Genomic DNA, 25,440 nt, shown 5'->3' on the forward strand with positions numbered 1-25,440 from the left:
GTATTTCAACTCATTAATTACAAAAGAGGAAACTGAGGCAGAGAGAGGTTAAGTGCCTTGGCCAAAGTCACATAAGTAGCAAGGGTGAGAGTTGGGATTTGAACCCAGGTCCTTTGACTCCACATGAGACAGCTAGGTGGCACCATAGTGAACACAGCCCCAGGCCTTAACTCAGGAAGACTTACCAACCTAAGTTCAAATCCAACCTTGGATAGCTGTGTGAACTTGGGCAAGTCACTTAACCTATTTGCCTCAGTTCTCAGTTCTCTCATGTGTAAAATGAGGTAGAGAAGGAAATGGCAAAACACTACGCTATCTTTGCCAATAAAACCCCCAAAACAACAACCACCACCACCTCTGGGGAGTATGAATCCTAGCCATTACTTGTGTTCTAGGGCAACTGGGTAGATGACAGAGCTCATAGGTTCAATTCGACCATTTTGAAAAGTGTTTATTAAGCACCTACTTCACATAAAGAAAACACTTTATAGTAGTGTTCTCAGGCAGTCATATATCTTTTTCTTTTTTTTAGGCAATTGGGATTAAGTGACTTGCTGAGGGTCACACAGCTAGTAAGTGTCAAGTGTTTGGTCTGAGGCCATATTTGAACTCAGGTCCTCCTGACTCCAGGGTCGGTGCTTTATCCACTGTGCCACCTAGATGCCCCATCGTAGATCTTTAGAGGTGGAAAAGGGACCTAGGAAATCACCTAATAATCCATTCCCCTCATTTTCCTTAGAAACCTGAGGCTCAGAGCTGGCCCATGAGTACAGCTGACAAATGGTTGAGCTGGGAAGAGAACCCACCTCTCCTAGCTCTTGTTCTATTGCTCAGTTAACTCCACTGAGAGGTTAAGTGTGAAACACACAGAAATTCTGGGAAGAATGGACATGAGATATCCAAGGAAGATTGCTACTCCACAGCCTGCTCAATGTCTAGAATAAAATGCTGCCTGGCGTGAAGCACTAGGAAAGAGGACCTTGTCAAACAATCACATGTGGACCCAGAAGAGGGCTGAATAAAAAGAATTAATGCTAACTCTGAAGTGTACCACCTCTACCGACCCCCATGCCCTGGGACCTCCAGCAGGGCAGAATTGTCAGAACACACAAAGCCGAAAACAGCTTCAGCCAGGGCTTGGCAGAGCTCCACATGGCGCCTTGCCAGCCAAGGTCACAGCCTAGGGAATGCCCATCTGCTTTCCCTGTAGCAATTAGTGATAAATTAATTGGGAGGTATGCAGTAGTTGTACATTTTGCCCCTCTAGTTCTAGGCCTACAGCAAAAGCCTCTGGCCCTGCACCACAGTTCTAGGACAAGCGTGCCAATAGGGATTGTGTTAACTCACCATGCCATTCCAGAGGTTCAAAGCAAGCACAACTGATGACTCGTTCAGGGAAGGGCCAAAAGTCTCATTGCCCTGCAAAAGAACCCATGAGAGATGAAACTTCAGAACTTGGGAACCAGACAGGGTGCTACCCTGAGCAGATTTTACACTAATGGAAATGTTTCTATTCTGATTCGTGTAGACTCTTACCCTACCAGCACACAGGTAGGAGTACTTGCCCCTGTGACAAATGACTACAGGTGTGAGATCTAGGTCAGGGATCTAGGATGTTTCTGTAAAGGAGCGTGTACATTGTTACCTATAGGAATAACAAAACAAAATTCCTGTACTCATTATCATGGGGCTTTGAACAACTGAACTCCCAAAATCAAGGCTGAATGACAGGCATTTAATATAACTTATATTATACCTACATATAATATACAGTTTAATAAGGTAGTTTGACCTAATTGATCCCTGAGGATCATCTAGAATTAGGACAATATGTAGAACAAAGGTCATAGCTTATTGTTCCTGGAGTAGGCTAGTGCTCTGGAATCTGTTTTTAGAGGTTCCAGTTAACAAAACTGGAAAAAAAGAAGCTACTAGCATCTTACCTCTCTCCCCCAGCACTTAAACTCTAGATAGAATGAATATAGCTAAATATCTTTCCTTCTCTGGGCTTCAGTTTACTAATACTTCAAATCAGAGCTCTGGACTAACTGATCCCTAATGTGTTTATCAGCCATGGATTTGGGCCAGAAAGCAATATGTTACAAGAGTATGGCTGTGAGCTCTTTCTTCACTCCCTTCTATCTTTGGTATTAGCCCACCCCCTACACTCACCAGGAAAAGAGAAGCGTCCACTTCCTGGAAGAAAGGTTGGTAAATTACTGTGAAAGTATCCTGTGTGTCATATCTGCCTGAGGCCAGGAATTTTTCCCATGAATTCTGGAAAAAGAAAAAAAAAACAAATACGTGAGGGAGGGGTCGAGCAACTGGGTAAAGTGCCAAGCCTCACCTGACCACATGAAGTTTTCTTTTTGTTGTACTTTCTGGGGATCTTGAATAGACAGTGACTAGACAGCATCTATTCTGGCTTCAATACTGACTTGATATGTGGCCTTGGGCAAGTCACTTCAATTCTCTGAGGCTGTTTTCTCCTCAAATGAAGAAATGTACTACCTTTCCTATAGGACAGTAGTTAGGAAATATATAAGCCTTAAAGTGGCAATAAAATGCCATTTTAATGCACTTAAGATTTTGCATAGCCATCACTTAAAAAAAACATTCAGCAAATGTCATATAGAAAGGAAATCCCCATTTCACAGGTGAGAAAATAGATTCCAGAGGAAAGTACAATAGCTCCTGCCACCCAAGTAATTTCAGCAAGTTGGAGTGCATGGAAGGTTTGTTATGCCTTTGCACCAGTGTCAGGGAACGGAAATTAGCATCTGAGGGCAGGGCTTAGACAGGAGACTCGACATGAGTGGAGCCAGAGGCAACCTCCTCCTCTCAGGCTTCTTGGCTCTTTCTGAGCCAATGCTTGATGCCATGCCCCAAAGGTGGCATCTCACCTGATAGTACCATCTCTGCAAAGCTGTGGCCAGTTCAGAATAATCCTCTGAGCATTCACACACTTCCTTCAGGTCCCTGTAGATCAAAACAGAAACAAAAGCCCTGGGTTTCAATCTGGCTTCTAATGCTTATTCCCCCAGTGACTTTGGACAAGTCATTGAACCTCCCTGGGACTCAGTTTCCTCATTTGAAAAATGGGAGACTAGACTAGATGTAAAATTCTTAACTAGCATCTTTGAAATTGGTTTGTGTTGATAACTCTATGTCTATGATTCCTTTATCTATGTGATATGTCTATATGGTACTTTGTATTCTATTTTATACATTTAAAATCGTTATTCTGAGACAGGATCAAAAAGTATCATCAGATTGCCAAAGATGCCCATTACACAAGATTAAGAAGCCCTGATCCATAGTCCTTTCCAGCTTAGATCATAAATCTATGATCCTTTGCCCTCTAGGGGACAACAAGCTGCCATGGACCAGACAGATGGGAGCCCAGGAGTAGGGCTTAGGAGAAAGAGCTGAGGCCCATCATCAAAGGGAAATTAATAAATAAGGAGAGATGAAGTGAACAAAGGTGAAAAGTCACTGGGGCTCAAATTCTCCCATCCCTATTTCAATTTTAAAGACAGGTATGGGGTTGCAATGGGTAGAGAACCAAGCTTGGAGTCAGGAAGATCTAAGTTCAAATTTGAACTCACATACTAGCTGTGTGAAGCTGAGCAAGTCACTCTAGTCACCTCAGTTCCTCTTCTGCAAAATAAAGGCACACTAGAGAAGGAAATGGCAAACTAATCCAATATTTTTGCCATGAAAGTCCCATGGACTAAAGTCTGTGGGGTCATGTAGAGTCAGACGTGACTGAAAAATAAGAACATCTCATTTCAGGCTTGTAGGTTACCATTAATTTAGCTTAAAAAAAAAAAGAGCCATCACTGTATGGTATTCCTAGTTAGTATGCACACTTTTTTGATACAATTTCTCTTAGGAATAGCTTTTACTAGGTTAGTCAATTATTACCTGCTATCTGGCAGAGGAGAGGTTTCCTAACTCTAGGCCAGGTAGGAAGGGCATAAGAACTGGGCTTGGTAGGTAGGATAGCCATACGTACTAAGAGTGGAAAAAAACGCCCGACTATAGGTTGAGATGGGGGTGCTGTTCCTTATTTTTTTCTTAGCACTTTTTCCCTTGGAGTGCCTCCTTCCCATCCATTCTTTCTTGTTCCCTCAGCTCTTTCCTTTCCACTTCTCTCAGTTTTATCTCTTGCCCCCTCTGTTTCTTCAGCATCTCTTATGTGAATATTGACTTGGCTCATTCATTCCTAGAGGTGAAACCTAGAGGTCTGGTGATGTGAGCCATCATGTGATCATAGGATCAAACCTGTAGAGCTGGAGGTCATCTAAACCAACTCTCTCATTTGACAAATGAGGAAACTGGCCCAGGAAGGGGTAGTGACATGTCCAGGGTCACATCCTGTCTGAGGAAGAAGAATTTAAACCGTACCTTCCTAATTCCAAGTCCCATGTTCCATTCACTAAGTTAGAGGTGTCAAACATGGAGTCTTTAGCCCCAAAACTCCTGTCTGGCAATCAGATTAAAATGTAATTGGAAAACATTTAACAAAATATATAAAAGGGACAATGTCAATATGAGATTTTTTTTAAGTCAATGTGCAGACTATGAGGTTACTTATATACAGTTTAGTATCCCATATCTTTCTTTCCTTTGTTTTCACTGCTGCACAAGATATGTTTGAAAAACCCTGGTATCAGTGTTAAAAAAAATTTTATGATAATCTACTATGAATAACTTAGCTATTCTCAACAATACAATGATCCAAGATAATTCTGAAAGACTTATGAAGAAAGATGCTGTCCATCTCCATGGAAAGAACTGATGGAGCCTGAATGCAGGTAAAAAATACATTTTATTCATTTTTCTTGGGTTTTTTTGTCTGCATTTTCTTTCACAGAATGGCTTACATGGAAATGTGTTGTGTGACTACACATGCATAACCACTATGTCAAATTGCTTACCTTCTCAATAAAAGGGAGTGGGGAAGGAGGGGAGAGAATTTGTAACTCAAAATTTGAAGAAAAAAAAAGTTGTTATTACATGTAATTGAGAAAATAAAATATTAAACAAGACTTTTAAAAAATGAGTATTTCAGGTAAAATTGGCTATCCAGTGATCAAGGTTTCACTTAAAATCATAAAGGGAAAATTTCATGACTTTCTGACAAAATTTAGCATGAAATCCTACTCCTTTCCTTTCACTAGACTGAATTGATCTTAGATTCTTCAAGAAGTAATAAGAGCTGAAATTCAGATGATCCTATCAGGGGTGGGAAACCTGGGGGTTTAGGTTCTGCACCCCTGTTTTAGAGCTAGAAGAGCTATCTAGTCCAAACTCTTCATTTTACAGACATGGAAAAATGAGGCCAAGGAAAGTGAAAAAAGTCAGTGGCCTGAACCAGGGTTTGTTTACATGTGGATCCTCTAAAACTCCAACAATGTTCCTTCTACAGTTCCATGCCATGTGTTGCATGAGGATTCCAGTAGAAAGTTTAGCACTTGATTCCAAAAATGTCATCTCAGGACACTCGTGGGCTAGGCTCACCTGGGTCCATCCTCCAGCTGTGACATAATCCAAGCTTCTGAGGCATCCACCAGATTCACAAAGGCTTTGGGGACCTAAGAGACCATAGGAGAGAGAGTGATACCTGTAAAATCACAATCATTCTGCAGGAGAAGTGTGTTGACCATTTGGTGACTGCTTTGGCAATGATACAAACCCTAGTGTGGAACACCTTAAACTCATGGGCTGCCGTGCTTGCTACATTCATTTGGAGTAGTCATCTTTATGCCTATGTGCATCACACCAAGCTTATTTGTCAAACAAAAAGGATTCATGGTAGCATGCTTGGGCATTAGATTCTATTTAGAATAAATGTCAAAACCCACCCAGTCAGATTCACAAGGAGGCCACTGACAAAGTCAGGAACCATAAGCCACAACCATTTTTCTTCCCATTATTTTTTATAATCACATACATTATAATGCAAAAAAAATCGACTCACCAAAGCCAGTCAGTGTGTCAAACCTGCTATCTATAGACCATACAACCAGGGAGGCAAGAATCACATTAAGATGTAATTGGGAAATATTTAACAAAATAAATAAAAATTAAATAGAACATAGATAATGTTAATAAATGGTTGTGAAAGTTAATGTCAGGCACACAGGTTGTACGATTTAGTGGCCCTGTTTCTATTTGAGTTTGATGCCATTGGCATAGAGGATGAAGTGCTAGAAGCAATAGGGTTAAGTGACTTGCCTAGGGTCACGCAGATAAATAAGTATGTAAGGCTGGATTTGAACTCAGGTCCTCCTGACTTCAGGGCCAGTGCTCTATCCATTGTGCCACTTAGCTGCCCCTATCACTGTGTATTCTTCAATAAAGCCTGTGAAAACAAGGCACATGACCCAGGCTCCACTATCTCAAATCATGGGAATCCTTTGAACGCAAGCCGAAAGTCTCCACTGAGGATAGAGTTTTTAAAAATGAAGACAGGGCAGGGAAGACAAAGTTTCAAATGCTTTAACCCAGTTCCGCAAGGTATCCTGTCCAGTCCATTAGAGAGTACATTCTTTTAGTTTGAGGCCAGAACTTTATCTGAGATGACATCATCTCAGGATGGTGTCTGGAAACTTTCTCCTGGGGAGAAGAGCAAGACTCAGCCCATAAAAATCCCTTTTAGCCCTGAGGAAGCTTTTCTCACTGAGAGAAAAACTGTTTGGATCAAGTGAACATGTAAGAATGAATGTGTAGAAGAACACCACAGAGCTCACTCCCAGCCTAGTGTTTGGAGATTCACAGAGCACTTCCACCACAACACTCTTGAGATCAGTAGCACCTCATTCCAATTTTAGAGTTTAGGAAACTGAGGCACAGAGAGGTATACAGCCTTGCCCAGGGTCACACAGCCAGAAAATATCAGTATTGTGGAACTTGAACACAGGTACTCAGTCTCCCAAGGTAGTGCAGCAGATAAGAGGATTGGGTAGAGTATTGGGTCTAAGGTCAGCATGATTTGAGCCTCAGGATTCTTGACCTCAGGAACTTATAAGCTGAATGACCATGGGCAAGTCATTTAACCTCAGTCTGTTTCTGAAGTTTTAAAATGGAAATAATGCTAGCATTCAGTTCCCAGGATTGCTGTGCAGAGCAAGAGGAATATTTGTAAAGCACTTAGCACTGTGCTGGCACACAGTAGGTAGGTGCTTAATAAATGCTACCTCCTTCCTTTTCTCCCTCCCTTGCACCAATGTTCATTCATCTATACCAGGCTACCTTCCAAATTCTAAGTCTTAGAATAGGAAAGTACAAATTGGTGGGTGTTACCATAGGCAACAGAATGTTGCAAGAGAAAACAAAGTGGTATAAAAAAAAAAAAAAGGAGATGGTAAAACATCCATCCCTTTCCAGGTTACCCCGACCTTCTCACATGCCAGTAGGTCAGCAATCCTTGGGAGCATAAGAAGTCACTGGGCTCTGTGTTTTAATCACTCACAACCACTGGCCACCAGGGTTTTGTTATTTATTTTCCCACACAGAAATTTATCTTGGAAAAGTCCTATTCAGAGGCCCAGAACTTGCTGCCAAGCTCCTAGGGTTTACAAGTTAACATGGTCAAAGAACTGACTGAAACAGCTCTGTTAGGTCTTGATCTTGGGCATGATTTAGCCTTCAAAACACATGCAGTCAGATGCGGTATTAAAAGAGCCACAGTATCCACGACAAGAAATGTGATGCCCTAAGATCTAACACCCACCCCTTTGAAAGACAACTTCTAGTCCATGGTACTTGAGTTTGTGGGAGTACGTGCTTGGTTCATTGGGTAGATATGTGTTCCTGTAGGTGACTAAGAGGCTGAGGTCATACCAGGGTACTAGAAATCTGAGAAATAGAGTCCTGAAAAATCCTTACCTCCCGATGCAAATAGTCCAAGACTCCTGTTAGTTCTTGCATGCTGCTGGTCATGTGATCATCCTACAAGAAAGAGATATGCCTTGGAGGAAAAGGTTTCTGCAAAACATTTCTTGCCAGAAAAGAACTTTCCTGGAGACCTGTCTCCCTCCACTGGCCAAGAGGACAATCCTACTCTATATGATAGTTCTCCAGCAAACAGTGGGTAATTCTTGAGGGGTCTTCCTATTTATGGCTACTTCTGAGTTACCTTCATCTCTCTTACCTACCAAGACAACTTGAGTGAGGTAAGCACTGTCTGGCCAGCTGTGTAGCTAACCTTCACAGGTATTGGCAATAGGAATTGTTCTCCCAAGGTTTGGTAGGTAACAGTTTTTCCCAGAGAAAATCAGTCATGCAAAGAATTCATCCATAGGGGCAGCTAGGTGGCGCAGTGGATAGAGCACTGGCCCTGAAGTCAGGAGGACCTGAGCTCAAATCTGACCTCAGACCAAACACTTGACACTTACTAGCCATATGACCCTGGGCAAGTCACTTAACCCCAATTGCCAGAAAGAAAGAAAGAAAGAAAGAAAGAAAGAAAGAAGAAAGAAAGAAAGAAAGAAAGAAAGAAAGAAAGAATTCATCCAGAGGTTTCCTGATTCATCCCAAGGTGTTCATTCATTCATTCAATCAATCATTCAGCAAGTATAAAAGCTTACTGTGTGTCAGGCCCTGTCCAAGATCCTGAAGATAAAGAGTAAAAAATGAAATAGTTTCTCCCCCCATGGAGCATCCCCCATGAAAAGGTAAGCCCTTTGAGGATAAGGAGAAGAATTTGGTTTCATCCTTGCATTTCTAGTGTGCTCAATACATGTTGTTATGAATAGAATTTTATTAGCCCCTCTTCTCCTCTTTATTTTTACTAAGACAGAAAAAGGGTCACCAGAGTAAGAGACAGCCTAGGTCCCTTTCTAGCATTGGTGCCTGTTTTTAGACAGGTAAGTAAAACACATCACTACATATAACACATTTCTTCCTTCCCTGTAGCTGGGAAAATGAAATTATCATTCAGGGTTCCTCAAAATGTTTGTGAGATTGACACCATAAATGAAGACTCTCCCTTTTTCAGTGGAAAAAATCAAACCAACCTCTACCCAACCCAAACCATATGCACATTGGCTGGCTGTCCCCTGAGGCTACAGGGCCCAGGCAGGCAGCTAGGGCTGCTGGGAAAGAGGGCTGACAATTATTTTATTCCCTTGGGGGACACTAACAGAGAAGCTAGGACAGCTGCCAATTCCCTCAGGTATTGATTCCACCCAGAAGGGAAGTGGGCCAACTCCCCTCAAAATAAAATTGCCCACTTAGAGGAAAACTAGACCTGTCCCATTAACAGGTTTCAGCTGCCTGAAATGAAGGATTCAGGAACATGTTTTTCCTTAGCTGATGGAGACCCATGTTCTCTCTCTCTAAACATGAAGCCTTTCCTGAGAGGCCCTCCCATAGTTAAAAATGGTTTCCCCTTCTTTCTTTTCCTGGCTCTGAATTCTGTTTGCACCTCTGTGGTTGACCCTTCTATTTAACATTTATTATGTGCCTACTATGGGCAAGTTGCTATGCTTGAGGCTGGTACTATGAGCAAGGTGCTATGCTCTGAGATGGATTTCAGCTCAGTCCAACAATATTCTACATTCTATAGTGTTTTATAATTTATGAAGTCCTTCCCCAAGGATGCCATTTTGAAGCACAACATTTTATGATTCCCATTTAATAAAGAACCAAACAAAGGTCACTCAGAGCCAGTTAACTATGGGTGGTGGGATTTAAATCCAAAGCTCCCAATTTGAAATCTAGTTCACTTTTCATCATACCACCCCTCTTGGAAAGGGCAATAGAGATCACCCAATCCAACATCTGCATTTGACAGAAGAGGAAATTGAGGATGGAAGAGGCAAGGAGCTGGCCCCTAGGTCAAGAGGTAATAAGAGGAAGAGTCAGGATTAGAATTCAGTTTTCTTTTTGCACATAGGATTTCAAGTGGAAAAGAGCTTTAAAGGTTGATCAGTCCAACACCCACACTTAAAAGGGAAATGAAACCAAGGGAAAGCAAAGTCACCTAACTAATAAAAGTCTGAGATTAGATTTCAACCTTGATTGCATGATTCCAAGTAGAGCACTCAGCCTGTTGAACTTATCTTTTAGAACACATGGATCTCCTATGTGTAGGCGTGGGGGGTGGGGGTAGGGTATGTAGGTATATGTAAATGCATACGGTCCTGAGTTCATAGGGTGAAGTCAACTTCTTAGATTCCTTTAGCGTTTGCTAATCACTTACAAAACAAACAAACCTCTCACACTGGACATAGGTACTGCAGGAAGTAAGTATATAACAAGGAGAAGGCATACTCCCTGCCCTAAAGAACGATACACTATCGCTTGTCTCTGATTTCCTACTGCATGTGAATTAGAAATAATGAGGACCCTTCCCAATAGTGGTTGTGAAATTTTCAAAAGTAGCAAGCCAAGAATCTAACTTATAGCATAAGTGTGCTGTTCAAGGATGGTTTGAGAGTGGAATAAGCTTGAGTGTTAGCCATGGGGTGTTTGCAAATTAGAGGGAGGTCAATTATAAGTGGGATTCTGCAGTCATAGAGAAAAGGAGGTAGGAAGGCAAAAAAAACCACACCCCTTCACAATAGTAAGAGCAAACTAGATGTTATGGAATCAAAATATGCTGGTTTTAGAGTCAGGAGACAGGTTGAAGGCATGGCTCTGACATTTCCTAGCTGTGTAACCCTTTGCTTCTTTCAATTTATTTTTCCTTAGCTGTAGAATGAGATTATTAAAATCCATTATTAAAATTTCAATTGGTTTCTGTGAAGAATATCTGTACAATTTATAAATATGTAGAAATGAGTTACTATTACTATTCCTAAACCTTGTTTAATTCTAGCAACCTTATATTCTTAGGAAATCACGATATTTTTTTAAATGAAAGATAAATATATACTGAGTGGGAAGTTGGTTTTTCTGGGTTCATTTTTGCTCTATCACCAGTTGAATTTATTCAACTTTAGTTTCATGATGTGTTGGGGTGGGAGTACCATGGAGCCTTTGTTTTCCACAGAACAGATGTATCATAAATGTTAAATTGGTCTCCTTCACATTTGAAAGTTCTTTGAGTCCCTTGTTGCAGGAAGAGACTCTGAAATGCTTCTTCGTTTGTTTATTAAACTTCTCAGGGCTCTTTGAAGAAAACACTAAGGAGCTGTGCTACTTCATACCCCATACCCTCAGGTGGAACGGCAGATAAAACCAGGGAAGGCAGTTTTCAGACAGCGCAGCCTCAATTTTACCTGTTGGGTGGAGAAACAAGGATGACACTGGATCTGGGCATTGAAGAAGACACTGATGAGCTTCCAGTCATTATGAAAATTCAGTTCCTAAAATGAGAAAGATATCAGGGCAGAGTGAGAAGATGGTAAGGCCTTATGCCAGAGCCATAAATTTGACCCAAAGCATGAAAATTGAAGAGGATATTGATAGAATTGGAGTTCCTTCAACAGCACAGAATAAACTAAACTTAGAATTGAATAAACTAGAATAATTTTATTCAAACTGGAGAGCTATCAATTGACTTCCTCTCCCTAGCTGACCACAACCAGTTGAGCTCTGACCTAGGCACATGCTCCAGCAATGTCCTTGAAGTATTCCAGGACCTCTCCTTATGTACCCTACCCTGTTCAACTAAATTTACATTTAAAAGGTTGAATTAGGAATATGTTCCATGATGTTTATTTGAGGAACCAGTTCTGAAAATATCTGAATATGTCAATTATAGACAGAGGACTCTAGAAATTCATGTGGCCTATTCAAGTCTGTTGGATAAAAGTCTCTACAGCACCAACCGAATTTTCATGTAAAATGGGTCTAACATTTGCTTGCATATGGTATAGCACCTATATTTGAGATCTAATTCTGCACAAACTGGTTTTGCTACCATCTTCAAGTTCAGATTTACTGACTCTTATTCCAAACCACTCAATGAGAACTTAAACTAAACTATTCTTGGGTTAATGTATGTTGACTCTGGACTAGGAGGTCCAAGTTATCTCAAACATAACCAGACCTGATTTTCTACTTTGCTACCTTTTATCCATCTATAAGACATTTAACAGTGTTTACAAAAGTAAATCACCAAGGCAATAAATAACAGACACGATCTACAAATCTACTGGGTAATGTTACAAAAAGCTTCCCTCTCAAAGAATCTAATCATTAAGGCCTACTATTTGAAGTGACAACGAGAAGTCAACCAGTAATCCCCCTAATTTTATTTAGATACCCACATGAAGCATCCGAGACAGGCAACCTATGGAGGATCACCATACAAGGGTCACTTTAAAGTTCTGAAGACAAAACAAAGACCTGTGGGCAAGTCAGGATGGTCAACCCTGGGTGGGAATAGCCTATTCCCTTTTCAGTTGGGCCTGACTGCCTTACAGTAGCTCCTGAAAGTGAATTTGATAACTCCTTACCTTGTTCTTTTTCATATCTTGTACCAGTTCTGTGGCCTGTGCCATCAGGTATCTAGGAAGCAAGAAGAGAGGGGAAAAAAAGGAAGAGAAGGAGGGAAAGAAAAATCATTGAGGTGTAGATCTATAATTCTATAAACATTATTCTAAGGTTGTAAAGTGTAAAGGATGGGAAGCTCTTAGAGGGGATACCTCTGTCCTACTGGGAAGGCCTTTGATGAAGGAACTGGAAACTCCCACCTTCACCTAGTTGAGGGTAATAATCTCAGTGACTGAGCCTACTTTGTTCATTCTCTTGATTTCCAAAGATCAGCACGCTGATCTCATTAGAGAAAATGGGCCCATTTATCAAGTCAGCATAGGAAAGCCATTTCAGGACCGGATTAATACCAGTCTCTATTTTGAAAGACGATTTGGTTAATCCAGCTTGAGTCCTGAGAGGATGCCCTCATCCCACTGTCCTCAGTGGACAGCTTAGGGTTTCTGAGGCAACAGAGAGAAGGGTAGTAATGAAAGAAATGGCAAAGGAACTTACTCATTTCCAACTCTTGGCAAAGTCTCATCAACAGGTGGACATGAAAGTGGCAACACAGATGGACTGAACCTCTTGATAAAATCTGAAAGAACTAATTATCAAGCTGCTTTTAGGTCAGGTTTGTGAGGATGGACCTAACTCGTTATCACTTATGGAATAATTGATAATAGAATTTCAGAGTTGTAAAGGACTTGAGGCCAAAGGAACAAGTCTTCAAATACATAAAGGCAATTATAATGTCCTGTCCTCCTGACTAAACACCTCCAGTCTCTTCTTCTAATCTTCATAAGACATGGCTTTGAATTTCCTAATGTGCTTAAGCTATATCTCCTGTAATACAGCAGGCTGGAATTCCTGTCTTTCTTCTAAATTTCAAAAGTTCTATCCTTCACTCCCTGACTCTCTGGTAGGAATCCTCCCTGTATTAACTGGAGAATTGGCCTATAAGTGGTGTATGGAGGAGAGGAAAAAAAAATTGGTACTAGACACAGTGCCCATCCCTCAGCGTAAAACCTGTCTTTCGTCGGCTCCCATCCTCCCTCCAGAGAGTGATGGCAAGGAGTGTTTCAGAACACACACATAGAGAACATGACCAGGTGGTAATTGTGCCAGAGTATGGCTAAAAATAGTACTTTCCAAAATAGTAAGCTACATTTTGCTCCCAGGAAAAATGGAGGCAAAGCTTCCAAAGACCTGTTTGAAGAGAAAGAAAGATACCTCCACAATCCCTCTCTCTTCTATTTTCTTTTTCTTCTTGTCCCTGTCCAATTGCACCTTATGTATTTAGAGGATTTTAAAGGTCCCTTGAATTTGTCTCCCTATTAGCATACAGAAGTTCATTAAGCTCAACTAGAAAGCTGAGGCTCTGCTGGCGGCAGAGTAGAGAGAAAAGACTTGGGCTGGAAATGAGGAAACTGCTATATTTTAATCTTTCCTCCCTGCATTAACATTCTTGGGCAAATTGCTTAACCCTTTTTTGCCTCATTATTAGAAATCATGAATCTGAATCTCTGACCTATAAATGAAAGATACCTTCTGTCCCATGGATAAGAAATGCAAGATGCTTTGGATATAGTCAAGGCTGGAGTCTCTGCTAGGGGATGGTATACACACATAAATGCACATGCATGTATATGTACGCATGCACATACAAACACAAATAAACCTACATCTACATATTATGTAAATGTGCACTGGTATGTTTTATATATAGACAGCACAATAGATTAGTCACAGTGGAAAGGGGTGTGTGTGTGTGTGTGTGTGTGTGTGTGTGCGCGCTTCTCTTCTTTGTGTTTCTGCTACTGTATTCTTTGGAGCAAGAAGAATGAATCAGCCTGAGAAACATTTTCACTACACTTCAGGTTTTACTCTATGAGAAGAAAAGAGATTATCTACAAATGCAAAAGTTCTTAAAAGATGTTTTGTAAAGCAAAGGTATTGACATTATTTCCTGACTGGTAATCAGCTTGTTCTTGATTATGACCCACTGATCTTTTTCATATGGATTTGAACAATCATTTTTGTACAGTCTCTGAAGTATACTACTTTGCGCTTCTCCCCACTTGACCTTCATTCTGCTTGTTTCCCAATTCCTCCGGCTCCCCTGGGGCTTTTGGAATTCATATCTTAGCTTTCCAAACAGTAGTCAGTTCTTCCACTTGGTGGAGTCAAGTTTTCTCCCATTAGACAGATTTTAAATTGACTCTCTCCTTTGAAGGAGCTACACTTCCATCATCCCTAGTCAATATCACCTCTTCTAGTAAAAATATGGAATGTTAGAGCTAGAAGGGATAGACCTTATGGATCATCTGCCTGGATTCTCTTAATTTACAAATGAGAAAACTGTGGGCCTGAGAGGCTAAATGATTTCCTTAAGGTCATGCAGGTAGGAAGTGCATTGGCCAGACTCCCCCTCCCCCCAAATCTCCATTCCTTTCCTAAGGGTGGATAAAGCACAGGACCTGGAGTTAGGAAAACCCGAGCTGAAATTCAGCCTGACACATCCTAGCTGGGTGACCCTGAGCAAGTCACTTACTGTCTGTTTGCCTCAGCTTCCTCATCTATAAAATGGGTTTATTAATAGCACTTACATACCAGGGTTGTTGTGAGGAAAAAATAAGATAGTAATTATGAAGCCCTTAGCAAAGTACCTGGCACATAGTAAGGGTGACATAAATGTTAATTATTATTATTTCTCCCCCTTAAACTAAAGAGAAGCCAAACTCATGCCTACAGTGCGAAGCTCAATAGTTCCTGTATAAGGCAAGGTGCTTAGGAAGCAAGGAGAAAATACAGATGTGAAATTGCGACAATAACATGGGGGTCCTTTGCTGGTAAGATGATCGATCAGGGAAATTATCTATAGTGGAACAGTCTGATTAGAGCCCCCATCATTGGATTTCCTGATATGGCTCCCTCCCAGGCTATAGCTGAGGTCTCTGAAACTCTGCCTTCCCTATGGAAAAAGGTGGAAATGTTTGTGGCTAAATTGACTAATAGAAAGGTAAGTGAATGCCTTCAACCTGAAGTGTTCCTTCACCCAGGCATTCCACTGCAAGCCCTTGAAAAGCAAGCAGGTGTAGCAGAAAGTCAGGACCTGACTTCGAACCTAGGTTCTGCTACTTACTGCTTATTTACTACTTGCACCAGAATTCTCATCGATGAAGTGAGGAGGGAAACAAGGATTTGACTAGAGGGATGGGGAACCTATGGCCTTGAGGTCACAAGTGGCCCTTTAGGTCCTCAAATGCAGCCATCTGACTGAATCTAAACTTCAGTGAAAGGAACCACAGGGCCACGGGTGGCCTGGAGGCCACAGGTTCCTGACTCCTGTAAATGACTCCCAGGCTCTGATCCAAGCTGGCCTGGCAATCAGAGCACCTGAGATCAAATCCCGACTCTGCCATTAGCTGCCTGTGTGACACAGACCAAGTCACATCCCCTCTTTGGGTCTCATTGGATTCATTTTTAAAATGAAGGTATTGGACTGGATCGTCTCCAAGCTCCTTTGCATCTTTAAAACCATAAGGCTACAACCTCTAATTGTGGAATGAAGGGTTTAGGGCACATCCCTGGATCTAGTGAGTAAATCTGGCTAGTAACACATCCCATGAAGTGACAAAGCTATTAGGCCCATTTGTGGAGTCAAAACTCAAGGGTTTCGATTCCAAGGAACCAGATTCCTGAGCATCAGGTTTCACTGGTAGCCAATGTTTGGTACTCTCGTCTCTTGGAACCTTTGTGTTTAAGGGAAGCAACTGGATACAATGAAAAGACTTCTGGACTTGGAGTGAGAGGACCTATGTTCGAATCCTGAGTCTTCTATTTACTCTCTGTGTGACCTGGGGCGTTGGCTTCAGTTTTCTTTCCTGTAAAACAAGGTTAGGCTAGAGAGATGAGGGATAAGGTCCTTTCAAGCTGGAGATCTATGATTCTGTAAGTCATTTCATTGCAGCCTCAGTATCCTGTAAAATGAGGAGGCTGCTTGGGATAGATGTCAGCTAAGTTCTCTTCCAGCTCTAAACCTAGGGTCCTCTGATGGCAAGTCTGACTCCCTGGCATACCTGGCTGTGCCCTTCTAGGGTCTAAACCTCAGAGTGACCACTGATTGGCCCAACCTGAATCCCTCACTTTTCAGCTAAAGGAGAAAACTGGTGCTTTCTGATATGCAAAGCTCCTTTATATGCACAAGGTATCACAAGAGAAACTAAAGAAATATTCTTCAGAAATCATGCAAATCAGGGCTGCTGCCTTTGCAGCTGGGTGACAAAAATACCTCCAAGTACAACTTCAGTCTCTCCATACCGTTTTTACCCAAGGGCCTACAGAAAAGTATAAAGTCTGGAAAATTTGTTGGTCTCTTCCCAGCCTACTTCTAGGAGAAATCTTCCCCTTTGTGGGTGACCTGCTGGCCTTTCCTCAACATCTCTAACTCACTTCAACCCCTTCTGACACTGATGGGAATATTTGTAAAGTCTCCAGCACAGCACCTGGCACATGGAAGGTACTCAATAAATGGGCAGTAAACCAAGTAAACTATGAAGTTTTGAGGATAAAGACATTTCTCAGATTTTTTTTTCATCTGTAGATCTCATAGTACCATATTTAATTTGAATAGAGGACTTAGCTACTGGCTTAGGAGAAAAGACATTTGAGGGGCAGATAGGTGGCCCAGTGGATATAGCGCCAGCCCTGGACTCAGGAGGACTTGAGTTCAAATCCAGGCTCAGACACATAACACTCACTAGCTGTGTGATTCTGGGCAAGTCACTTAACCCCAAATACCTCACCACTACCCCCCCAAAAAAAGAGCAAAGATATGTGATTAGCATATTGGGGTATTCCCAACTCTAGCACTTAACAACTGATGTGACCCCAGGGCAAGTTGCCTCAATTCTCTGGGTCTCAGTAAAACGAGAAGGTTTAGCTAGATTATTGCTAAGGCCCCTTTCCAGCTCAAAATCCCAAGACTGTTGTCATGAGAAGAAACAATGTAGCATAGTGAACGGAGGACTGGATTTGGGGTCAGTGAAGAGATTTAGACCCTTCCCATCTATCTCCGGTAGAGGCAGCTGGTGGTCCAGTGAATAGAGGGCTGTGCCTGAGTTAGAAAGACCTCAAATAGTAATTCTTAACTCTGTGAGCCTAGACAAGTCACCTAATCTGTGTGCCTGAGTTTCTTCATCTGTAAATGGGGATAACATCATCTACCTCCTGGTGTTCTTGTGAGAATAAAATGAGATAATATTTGTAAAGTACTTTGTAAATCTTGGCTATTCTTGTTATTTGTGTGATCATGGGTCAGACACAACTCCTCAGGCTCAATTCTTTCATCTGTCAAATGGGGGTAATATGATGTTCCTGCCACTTCCTTCAGGGCAGCTGGGTGGTGCAGCAGATAAGAGTGCCAGGCCTGGAGTCAGAATACTCTTCTTTCTGATTTCAGATCTGGCCTCAGAACATTTACTAGCTGTATAACCCTGGGCAAGTCATTGAACTCAGTTTGCCTCAGTTCTCCCATCTGTAAAAAAAGCAGGAGAAGGAAATTGCAAACTGTTCCAATATCTTTGCCAAGAAAACCCCAAATGGGGTTGTGGAGAACATAACCGAAACAACTCAACAGCACTGAATTTCTCACAGCATAATTCTGGAAAGAAAGCCTTAAAGCACTGCATATGTGAATTATTATTTAGTCCTTTCACCTGTCTGGGTCTCAGATTCTTTACTTCTTAAGAGAAGGTTGAGCTAGATGATTTTTAAGGCCACTTCAGCCCTGACATTCTATAGGGCCTGACACATAAGAGGCACTTAATGTTTGTCAATTGACTGATTGATTGATTGATTGGGAAGAAAAAGTTATTAGAACTACATAAGACAAGAGACCTTACCTGTCACCACTTCCGTGCATGTCTCAGTTTGGTTTCTTTCAATCCTGCAAAAAGAAGTAAAGATGGAATTATATTTATCAAGTGCAATGCAATATGATCAGGATATTGCTTGCATTTTGTATATTAAAGTATTTCTGGAATCAACAGTTCAGAAAACTAGGTTCTAGGCTTATCCTTGAACAATAAAAGACCAACCAGCATATGCCTTGAGTGAGAGAATTAGTCCTACTCATACAAAGTGAGGTATTAAAAAGGCATTTGCTTGGTTTTTTAACTTGGATAAAATCAGATAGCGTCCTTATAAAACTGGCACATGGCTTGGTGGATAACACACTGGATGTTGATAGTTCGGAAAACTGAGTTAATGACACTGAGAAGAAATTTAATAGGGATGAATGTAAAGTATTATATCTGGGTTAAATAAATTGACTTCATAAGTACAAGATGGAGGAGGCACGCTTAGAGAGCAATTTGAAAAAGATGTAGGGTTTTCGCTGGACTATAAGCTCAATAAGTCAACAGGCCGGTAGAACATCTTTGCAAATACAGTCACGGGTTGTACTAAGAGAGGCATGGACATAGTTCTCCTGATCTCTGCCTTCATCAGATCATACACTGTACTTGTATCTGAAGGGCTGCTGTATGGAAGGATGAGACTTCTTGTATTTTGCGCCAGAGGGCAGAGCCAGGAAGAAAGGATAGAAATTGCAAAGCAGAAAATTTAGACTCTTATCAGGAAAAAATTTTCTATACCTAGAGCTTCCTGCAAAAGGATAGGCCTGACTCCAGGGTTCTCCCTCTCTGCAAGTCTAACCATTGGCCAGACATTGGGGATTCTTGTTCAGGCATGAGTTATAGCTGGCAGTCTTTGAGATCCCTTCTAACTTTGGAATTCAGTGACTTGCTTCATTTTCTCGATCCAGCCTCCCCTTTCTCCCCCATCTGTCTCTTCTCTGACCCCAACAGGCCGACCCCAGGCCTGCCTGGTGATAGGCCCCCAATATAGCATGAGGCCTATGCCAACTGTCACAAATATGCCAAAAACAATTCCTGTTTACCATTTTTGCTGTTTCAGGTCGATGCTTGCATCTGGGGTCTGGAAAAGACACAGGAGATGAATCATCTAATCAAAGGATTGCAGCAGTGATGCAGAGGCAAATTCTGAGCCTCAATTTCTCTCTGAACTCAACTGGTTATCTGAATCGAGGGGAAGAACCCCTGGGATCCGGGAAAGGATCAATGGTACCCTGTGCCTGGGAGGAAGGGAGGAAATAGCCAACTGCCTCCACTTACCAGACATCTGTGTGAAAGGGTCAGAAGAATAAAAGATTGGAAATCAGGAGGCCAGGGATCGAATCCTGGCTTTGCCACTGCTAAGTAGCCGTGTAACCCTGGATGATTCATTACCCTCCCTTATCTGGGCCTCACTTGACTGAAACAATCAGTTAACAAGGGCTTATTGAATACTGTATGCCTCTGCTCATAATTCAGGTGTTAGATGGAGGATTTTTGTTCAGGTACAAATTAAACTGGACAGCCTCTCAGGTTACTTCACACTCTGAGATTCTGTGATTTCTTTGTATCCTCTATACAGTCCCTAATACATAGTAGGTGCTTAATAAATGCTTGTTTACTGATTCATACTAGCATCATGATAAGGATTGTAAATTTTTTTTAAAAAGGTGCCATTACTCTATTTTCCCCTTTTAAAAAAAAGAAAGTTCTTTTCCACAGCTTGATTGATTTAGAGATAGGCCCCAAATCATTCAGACCTCAGGTCTGACCAGAGCTGGTGATGACCCCTGGTAGGCACGAAGGTCCCTCCCTGAGCCCTCCTCTCAGGGCCTGACAGAGGCAGAAACCAAGTAACATGCTTTCGCTTCAGGGGGGAAGCCGAAGGCTAAGCTAACCTTCAATTCCCCATTAAGGATTCCAGCTCTGGTTGGAGAGTCACTAGGGAGCTAGCTATTCTGCTCAGTGGAGATGACAGCCCCCAGGCTCAATCAGGGAGGAAGGGGGCCTGATTGACAAGAACTGTCAGCTCAGACAGTTTAAGAACAGCAGGGGAGAGGGAACTGCTTTATGTGAGGGTGGGGGTGGGGGCAAGGGGGAGGGTAGGTGGAGGGGTGAAAGAACTTACTGTATTGGCTTAAGTAGAATGAACTAGGTCTTGGAAGACTATACTTCCCTGCCTGATGTTACTCTGGCATGGAGTGAAAATACACAAGCAGAGCCTAGTGCAATTCCTGGGCTATGAAATGTAACTAGTATAATTCACAAATCTTTCCCACAAAGCCCCTTTCCCCTCAATTATTTCAATCTCTACTTTTGCATCTTTCCCAATAGCAATTCCCACCTTACTCATCCCCCACAACCCCAGACAGCCTAAAAACACCTGCGTAGATATACATATATGTGTATATATATATATATACGTATATATTTACAAATTTTCACCATTCGTTCTCTCTCTACATATATAAATGTACACACATACATGTTTCTGTGTATGGCTATATGTTTACAAACTTCCAGTGATCTCTCTCTCTCCCTTATTCCAGGTATGTGTATATCTATGTATGTATGAATATACATATTTATAAACTTCAAGTGTTCTCTCTCCCTCCACATATATCTGTATGTTCATATTTATACACTTCCAGTGTTCTATCCTCTCTTGCTCTCCACATATGTATGCATGTATATATAGATATATTTATAAACTTCTAGTGTTCTCTTTCCCTTGCTCTATCCCCATATGTGTGTATATGTGTGTATGTGTATGTATTCGTATATATTTATGTACATGTATTTATAAATTTCCAGTGTTCATTCATTCATTCTCTGTGTAGCTGTGTATATACCTGTAGTCATAAACTTTCAGTGTTCTTTCTCCCTCCCTCCACACATATGTATGCTTATAATTCTCTTTGCTCTCACCTGCCTGCCAAATATGTGTATGTGTGTACATATATTTATAAACAAGTATTCTCTCTCTGTCCCTCACTCCCTCCGCATGCCCCTCATTCCCTCCACATGTGTATTTATATACATATATTTATGAACTTCCAATGCTCCTTCATTTATGCTCTCATACACATGTGTATACACACACAGACACAGTCCATTTCTTGGCATAAAGTAGGGGGCAAGAAGGTGTCAGCTTTCACTCTAGTCAATGGGAAGTTTCTAAAACTGTTTTTGGTCCTCCCTTCCCCATAGTTTGGGAAATGCTGGAAAGAATACATTGGAAAGAACACTGGGTTCAGAGTTGGAGGAGCAGGGCTCAAAAATTCCTCCCCCATAATTTACTACTTGTGTGACTTTGGGTGCCTAGGATGGGTAAGCCACGCAGTGATTTTGGACATCTGCTAACATGAATTCACTTTCCATCTCTGGGCCTGTTTCCTCACATGTAAAATGAGAGGGTTTGACTAGATGACTCCTGAGGTCCTTTCTCGTTCTAAATCTATGACCTTATAAATCCTGACTCTGTCATTTACTATCTGTGGGACCTTGAGGAGGTTGCTTCCTTCCTCTTACATTCAATTTCCTTTCCTACTTAAAAAAAAAGTCTAGGTTTCTAAAGTATCTTCCAGCTCCAAACTTTTATGATTCTATGATTAACATGCACAAATGCTGATGCATTTTCCTTTACATTTAGCCCCCAAAACTGACTTGATAAGCACAAAATAGGATGAGGCCTGGTTGGGAGACTGAAGCTGGGTGTGGTGGTGCATGCCTATAATCTCTGCTACTGGGGATATGGAGGCTGAAGTTACTGAGCTCAGGCGCTCTGAGGCTCTGTAGCACTAGAGCCAATCCAGTGTCCATCTGCCCCAATCTAGCCCCAATACCATGAGGCTGCCCTAAAGGAAGGGCAAAACAGTCGATGTAGAGGAGGTCAAAGCTTCTGGGCTGCTCAATAGTGGAACTGAGCTCCAAGATGGGGTCATTCAAAAAAAAAATTAAGAGTCAACAATGAAACACAACATAATTTTCAGAACAGTGGATATGATTGTTGCCTTGCTCTCTGCCCCGAGTCAATCCACACAATTATGATTTTAGTCAGTTCTGGACACTATATTTTAGGAAAAATATTGACAAACCAGAGAATATTCAGAGGAGAAACAACCAGGAGAGTGAAGAGATAATGTCTAGACTGTAGACTTGAATTCATTAAAGGAACTGGGGAGATTTCCTTTTATTTAGATGGCAGAAAGTGCCACCCCAGGCTCTTCTAGGATTTCTCAAATACACATATTATTATCCTCTCTTATGATCATAGATTTAAAACTGGAAGAGACTTTACAAGTCATATCCTCAGTTCATAGATGATGAAAATGAGACCCAGAGAAATTAAGCAAACTATGTAAGGTCACACAGATACTAAGTGTCTGAATTGGGATCTGAACCAAAGTATTACCAACTCTAATGCCATTGTGTTCAATGCTTGATCTTGTTTTCAAGTTTATAGCCCTGATTATCATCCATGCTAAATGTAAACCTTCCCAAGTTGCTGTAAGTACTTACAATTTCCAGGTTCCCAATGGCCCCGACGACTTTGATATCAGAAATTCTCAGGGTATGAACTGTGAAGGCAAGAATCCTATTTAGGAAGAATAGACTCACATTCCCAGGCAGAATCCACGTGGAAAATACCATCCTCACAAGAACTAATGCTTAGGATTAGAAGAAGGAAGGCAGCATAAAGAGGGTAGAGATTGGAACCATTGCGATCTAGATTCAAATACCACCCATTACACTTACTAACTGTGTGATATTGGGCAGGTCACACCCTCTCTGGGCTTCATTTTCCTGAACTATAAAATGAGGGAATTCTGAGGTTCCTTCAAGCTCTAGATTTCAAAAACATTCAAAGCCAGGGCAAGAAATAAATGAAGGGGACAATGGAACCAGGAAAGGGGAAAAAAAATCCTCATTTTCATAATAAGAGATTTTAATTTCTAATATGACAGGTATCAATAGATATAGTCCACATAAATAAACTCAGGAGTTCTCAATAATTTAAGAGTTTAAAGAGGTCTCGAAGACCAATAAGTTTAAGAACTAAGATACATGGTATAGTACAGTGAGTGATTTCAAAAATCTCAGCAATTTTCAATTCATAGGAAAGAAAGCTAGATAAGATGCCCCATCCAGGCAAAAACTAAAGGTTTAGTGATGGTTTAGTTCTTTCAGTGATGGTCTTGGATAGCTGTGTTGATGACTACTGTTTGTCCTTCACTCTCAAATATAATCAATGACATCAAAAAGTTGGGGTAAAGTAATAGTGGGTGATAGCTTGATTTAAGGATGAATTGAATTTAGGTGAGGCAGAGTTGCACAGAGTTGTCAGTCTGACTCTCTACCAGTTGAAGTGCGATAGCAAAACAAAAGTCAAGATGACTGGCAATGACCTAGGATGCAGTGGGTGACTTTGGCATTTTCAATGTCTGACTAAGCTCTAAATGCTTCACAGTAAGTGTTTCAGCCACCTTCATGGCCATTGGAACAAAGTGTTCTCCTCTGCCCATTCCTCTGGGGAAAGTCTTCACATGCTTGGGGTAAGCATCTCATCAACAGATTAAAGGCTTGTTGGTTACTCTCAACCCACATTTAGACTTGGCTAAATGCCTTGTATGTAGATAATAAAAAGGACGGATGAGTGGGCTAGTAGCAGCATCCACGTAACTAAGAGGCTAGATTTGGTATTGGCAAAATTGATGAAATATCAATGATCAATCAATAGCCGACCCAGCTATAGCCTTCAAGCACCAACCTGACTCTGAGGGAGAGTTAGATTCTATCTCCTCTGGTCTGCAGGGAAATGAAAAATTCTTCAGAATCTGCAATGAGAAACGAACATCAGAAATACTGGTGGCATTGTATGGAAACCACACACAAAAGGGTCCAAAGAAAGAACCACAGTCTTCTCTCCAGAAGCTGTAGCTGCCTACTATGGAACCTTACTCACACGAGGATGCGAATATATGCCCACAGACCTGCCAGTGGTACTCAGGGCATCACCCTAGGAGAGAGTATGTGGGGCAGGAGGAAGAGGATGATCAAATCTAGAAGACTTAATTTTCTGGCCTTTATAGTTACAGGAGGAGTTATGTGAGCAAGTGCCATCTGCTACTGGAGAAACCAAGGGGACTGAAAAGCTAATGTAGCTTTAGCCTAAGGGGAGAATAAGGTTGGCCAAGTACCATTCATTAAAGAGACAGGAACAATATTAGAGTACCGGCAAATCTTTTTGAGGTAGCCTAATGGAGAGAGGGATGGACTCACAATCAGGAAAACCTAAATTCAAATCCTGCATCAGACTCTTACTATCTGTATGGTTCTGGAAAACATTCCACTTTTCTCAACTTTAACTTCCTCATCTATAAAAACGGGGATGATATGATAGAAGCACCTACCTTGCAAGGCTATTGTGAATGTCAAGTGACTCTCCTTTGAGAGTCAAGTGTATGTGTATAGTATTTTGCAAATCTTAGAGAGCTATAAGTGCTATAGTTATTTTTCGCCAAGCTTTTACAATGTTCTTAGTAATTTTGTATATTTTGGATTTAATGATCTTTGTCAGTCCCCCATTGCTCACCCCCAAATATGAGCTCTCTCAAGCAAAGGGCTGTTTTACTTTGTCTTTCAATCGCCAGCCTGGCATATTGTAGGTTTTTAATAAATACTTATTGAGTGAAAGAATAGATGAATGTTATGTTCCCCAATAGAATAAGGCCCCTGGGAGCAGGTATTATTTCTTTTTTGCCTGTCTATCACTAGTACCTAGCACAATACCTGATGCTTTGGAGTCACTTAACAAATGCTTGTTATTTTTGTTGTTTTCAAGTAAATTCTGATACTGTTTCGACCACAGTAGACCCCTTGTAGGTGGAGAAACCATTTTGAGGAGAAAAAAAACTAGTGATTTTTTCATCAAAGGGTACAAGGGGATAATCCATTGTTAGGGAAAATAGTCAAATAACAAATTCTTGGATGAATATTTTGGAGTCAACCTCTCTCCAATTGTTGATTGCATAGAGAACTAGAACTGACAGTGCAGGTGCTTGCCTTGTAAGTGTTCTAGAAGACTTTA

General features: G+C 41.3%; 1 protein-coding gene across 1 annotated transcript in view; it reads right to left on the bottom strand.

Annotated features, from left to right (window-relative positions):
* The window catches only part of PLB1 (phospholipase B1), a 201,375-nt gene that overhangs the window by 151,035 nt on the left and 24,900 nt on the right, over positions 1-25,440 (bottom strand). The window contains exons 4-15 of the mRNA XM_020983774.2: positions 24,121-24,187; positions 22,872-22,930; positions 19,397-19,434; positions 18,339-18,382; positions 12,949-13,039; positions 12,417-12,468; positions 11,235-11,321; positions 7,897-7,959; positions 5,527-5,600; positions 2,904-2,979; positions 2,173-2,277; positions 1,348-1,419 (exon numbers count right to left, since the gene is read on the bottom strand). Of these exons, the coding sequence (XP_020839433.2) occupies positions 1,348-1,419; positions 2,173-2,277; positions 2,904-2,979; positions 5,527-5,600; positions 7,897-7,959; positions 11,235-11,321; positions 12,417-12,468; positions 12,949-13,039; positions 18,339-18,382; positions 19,397-19,434; positions 22,872-22,930; positions 24,121-24,187 (828 nt within the window). The remainder of the gene's footprint in view (positions 1-1,347; positions 1,420-2,172; positions 2,278-2,903; positions 2,980-5,526; positions 5,601-7,896; positions 7,960-11,234; positions 11,322-12,416; positions 12,469-12,948; positions 13,040-18,338; positions 18,383-19,396; positions 19,435-22,871; positions 22,931-24,120; positions 24,188-25,440) is intronic.

This window comes from Phascolarctos cinereus, unplaced genomic scaffold (genome assembly GCF_003287225.1).
Source record: "Phascolarctos cinereus isolate Bilbo 61053 unplaced genomic scaffold, phaCin_HiC Scaffold_2;HRSCAF=192, whole genome shotgun sequence".
Classification (NCBI taxonomy): domain Eukaryota; kingdom Metazoa; phylum Chordata; class Mammalia; order Diprotodontia; family Phascolarctidae; genus Phascolarctos; species Phascolarctos cinereus.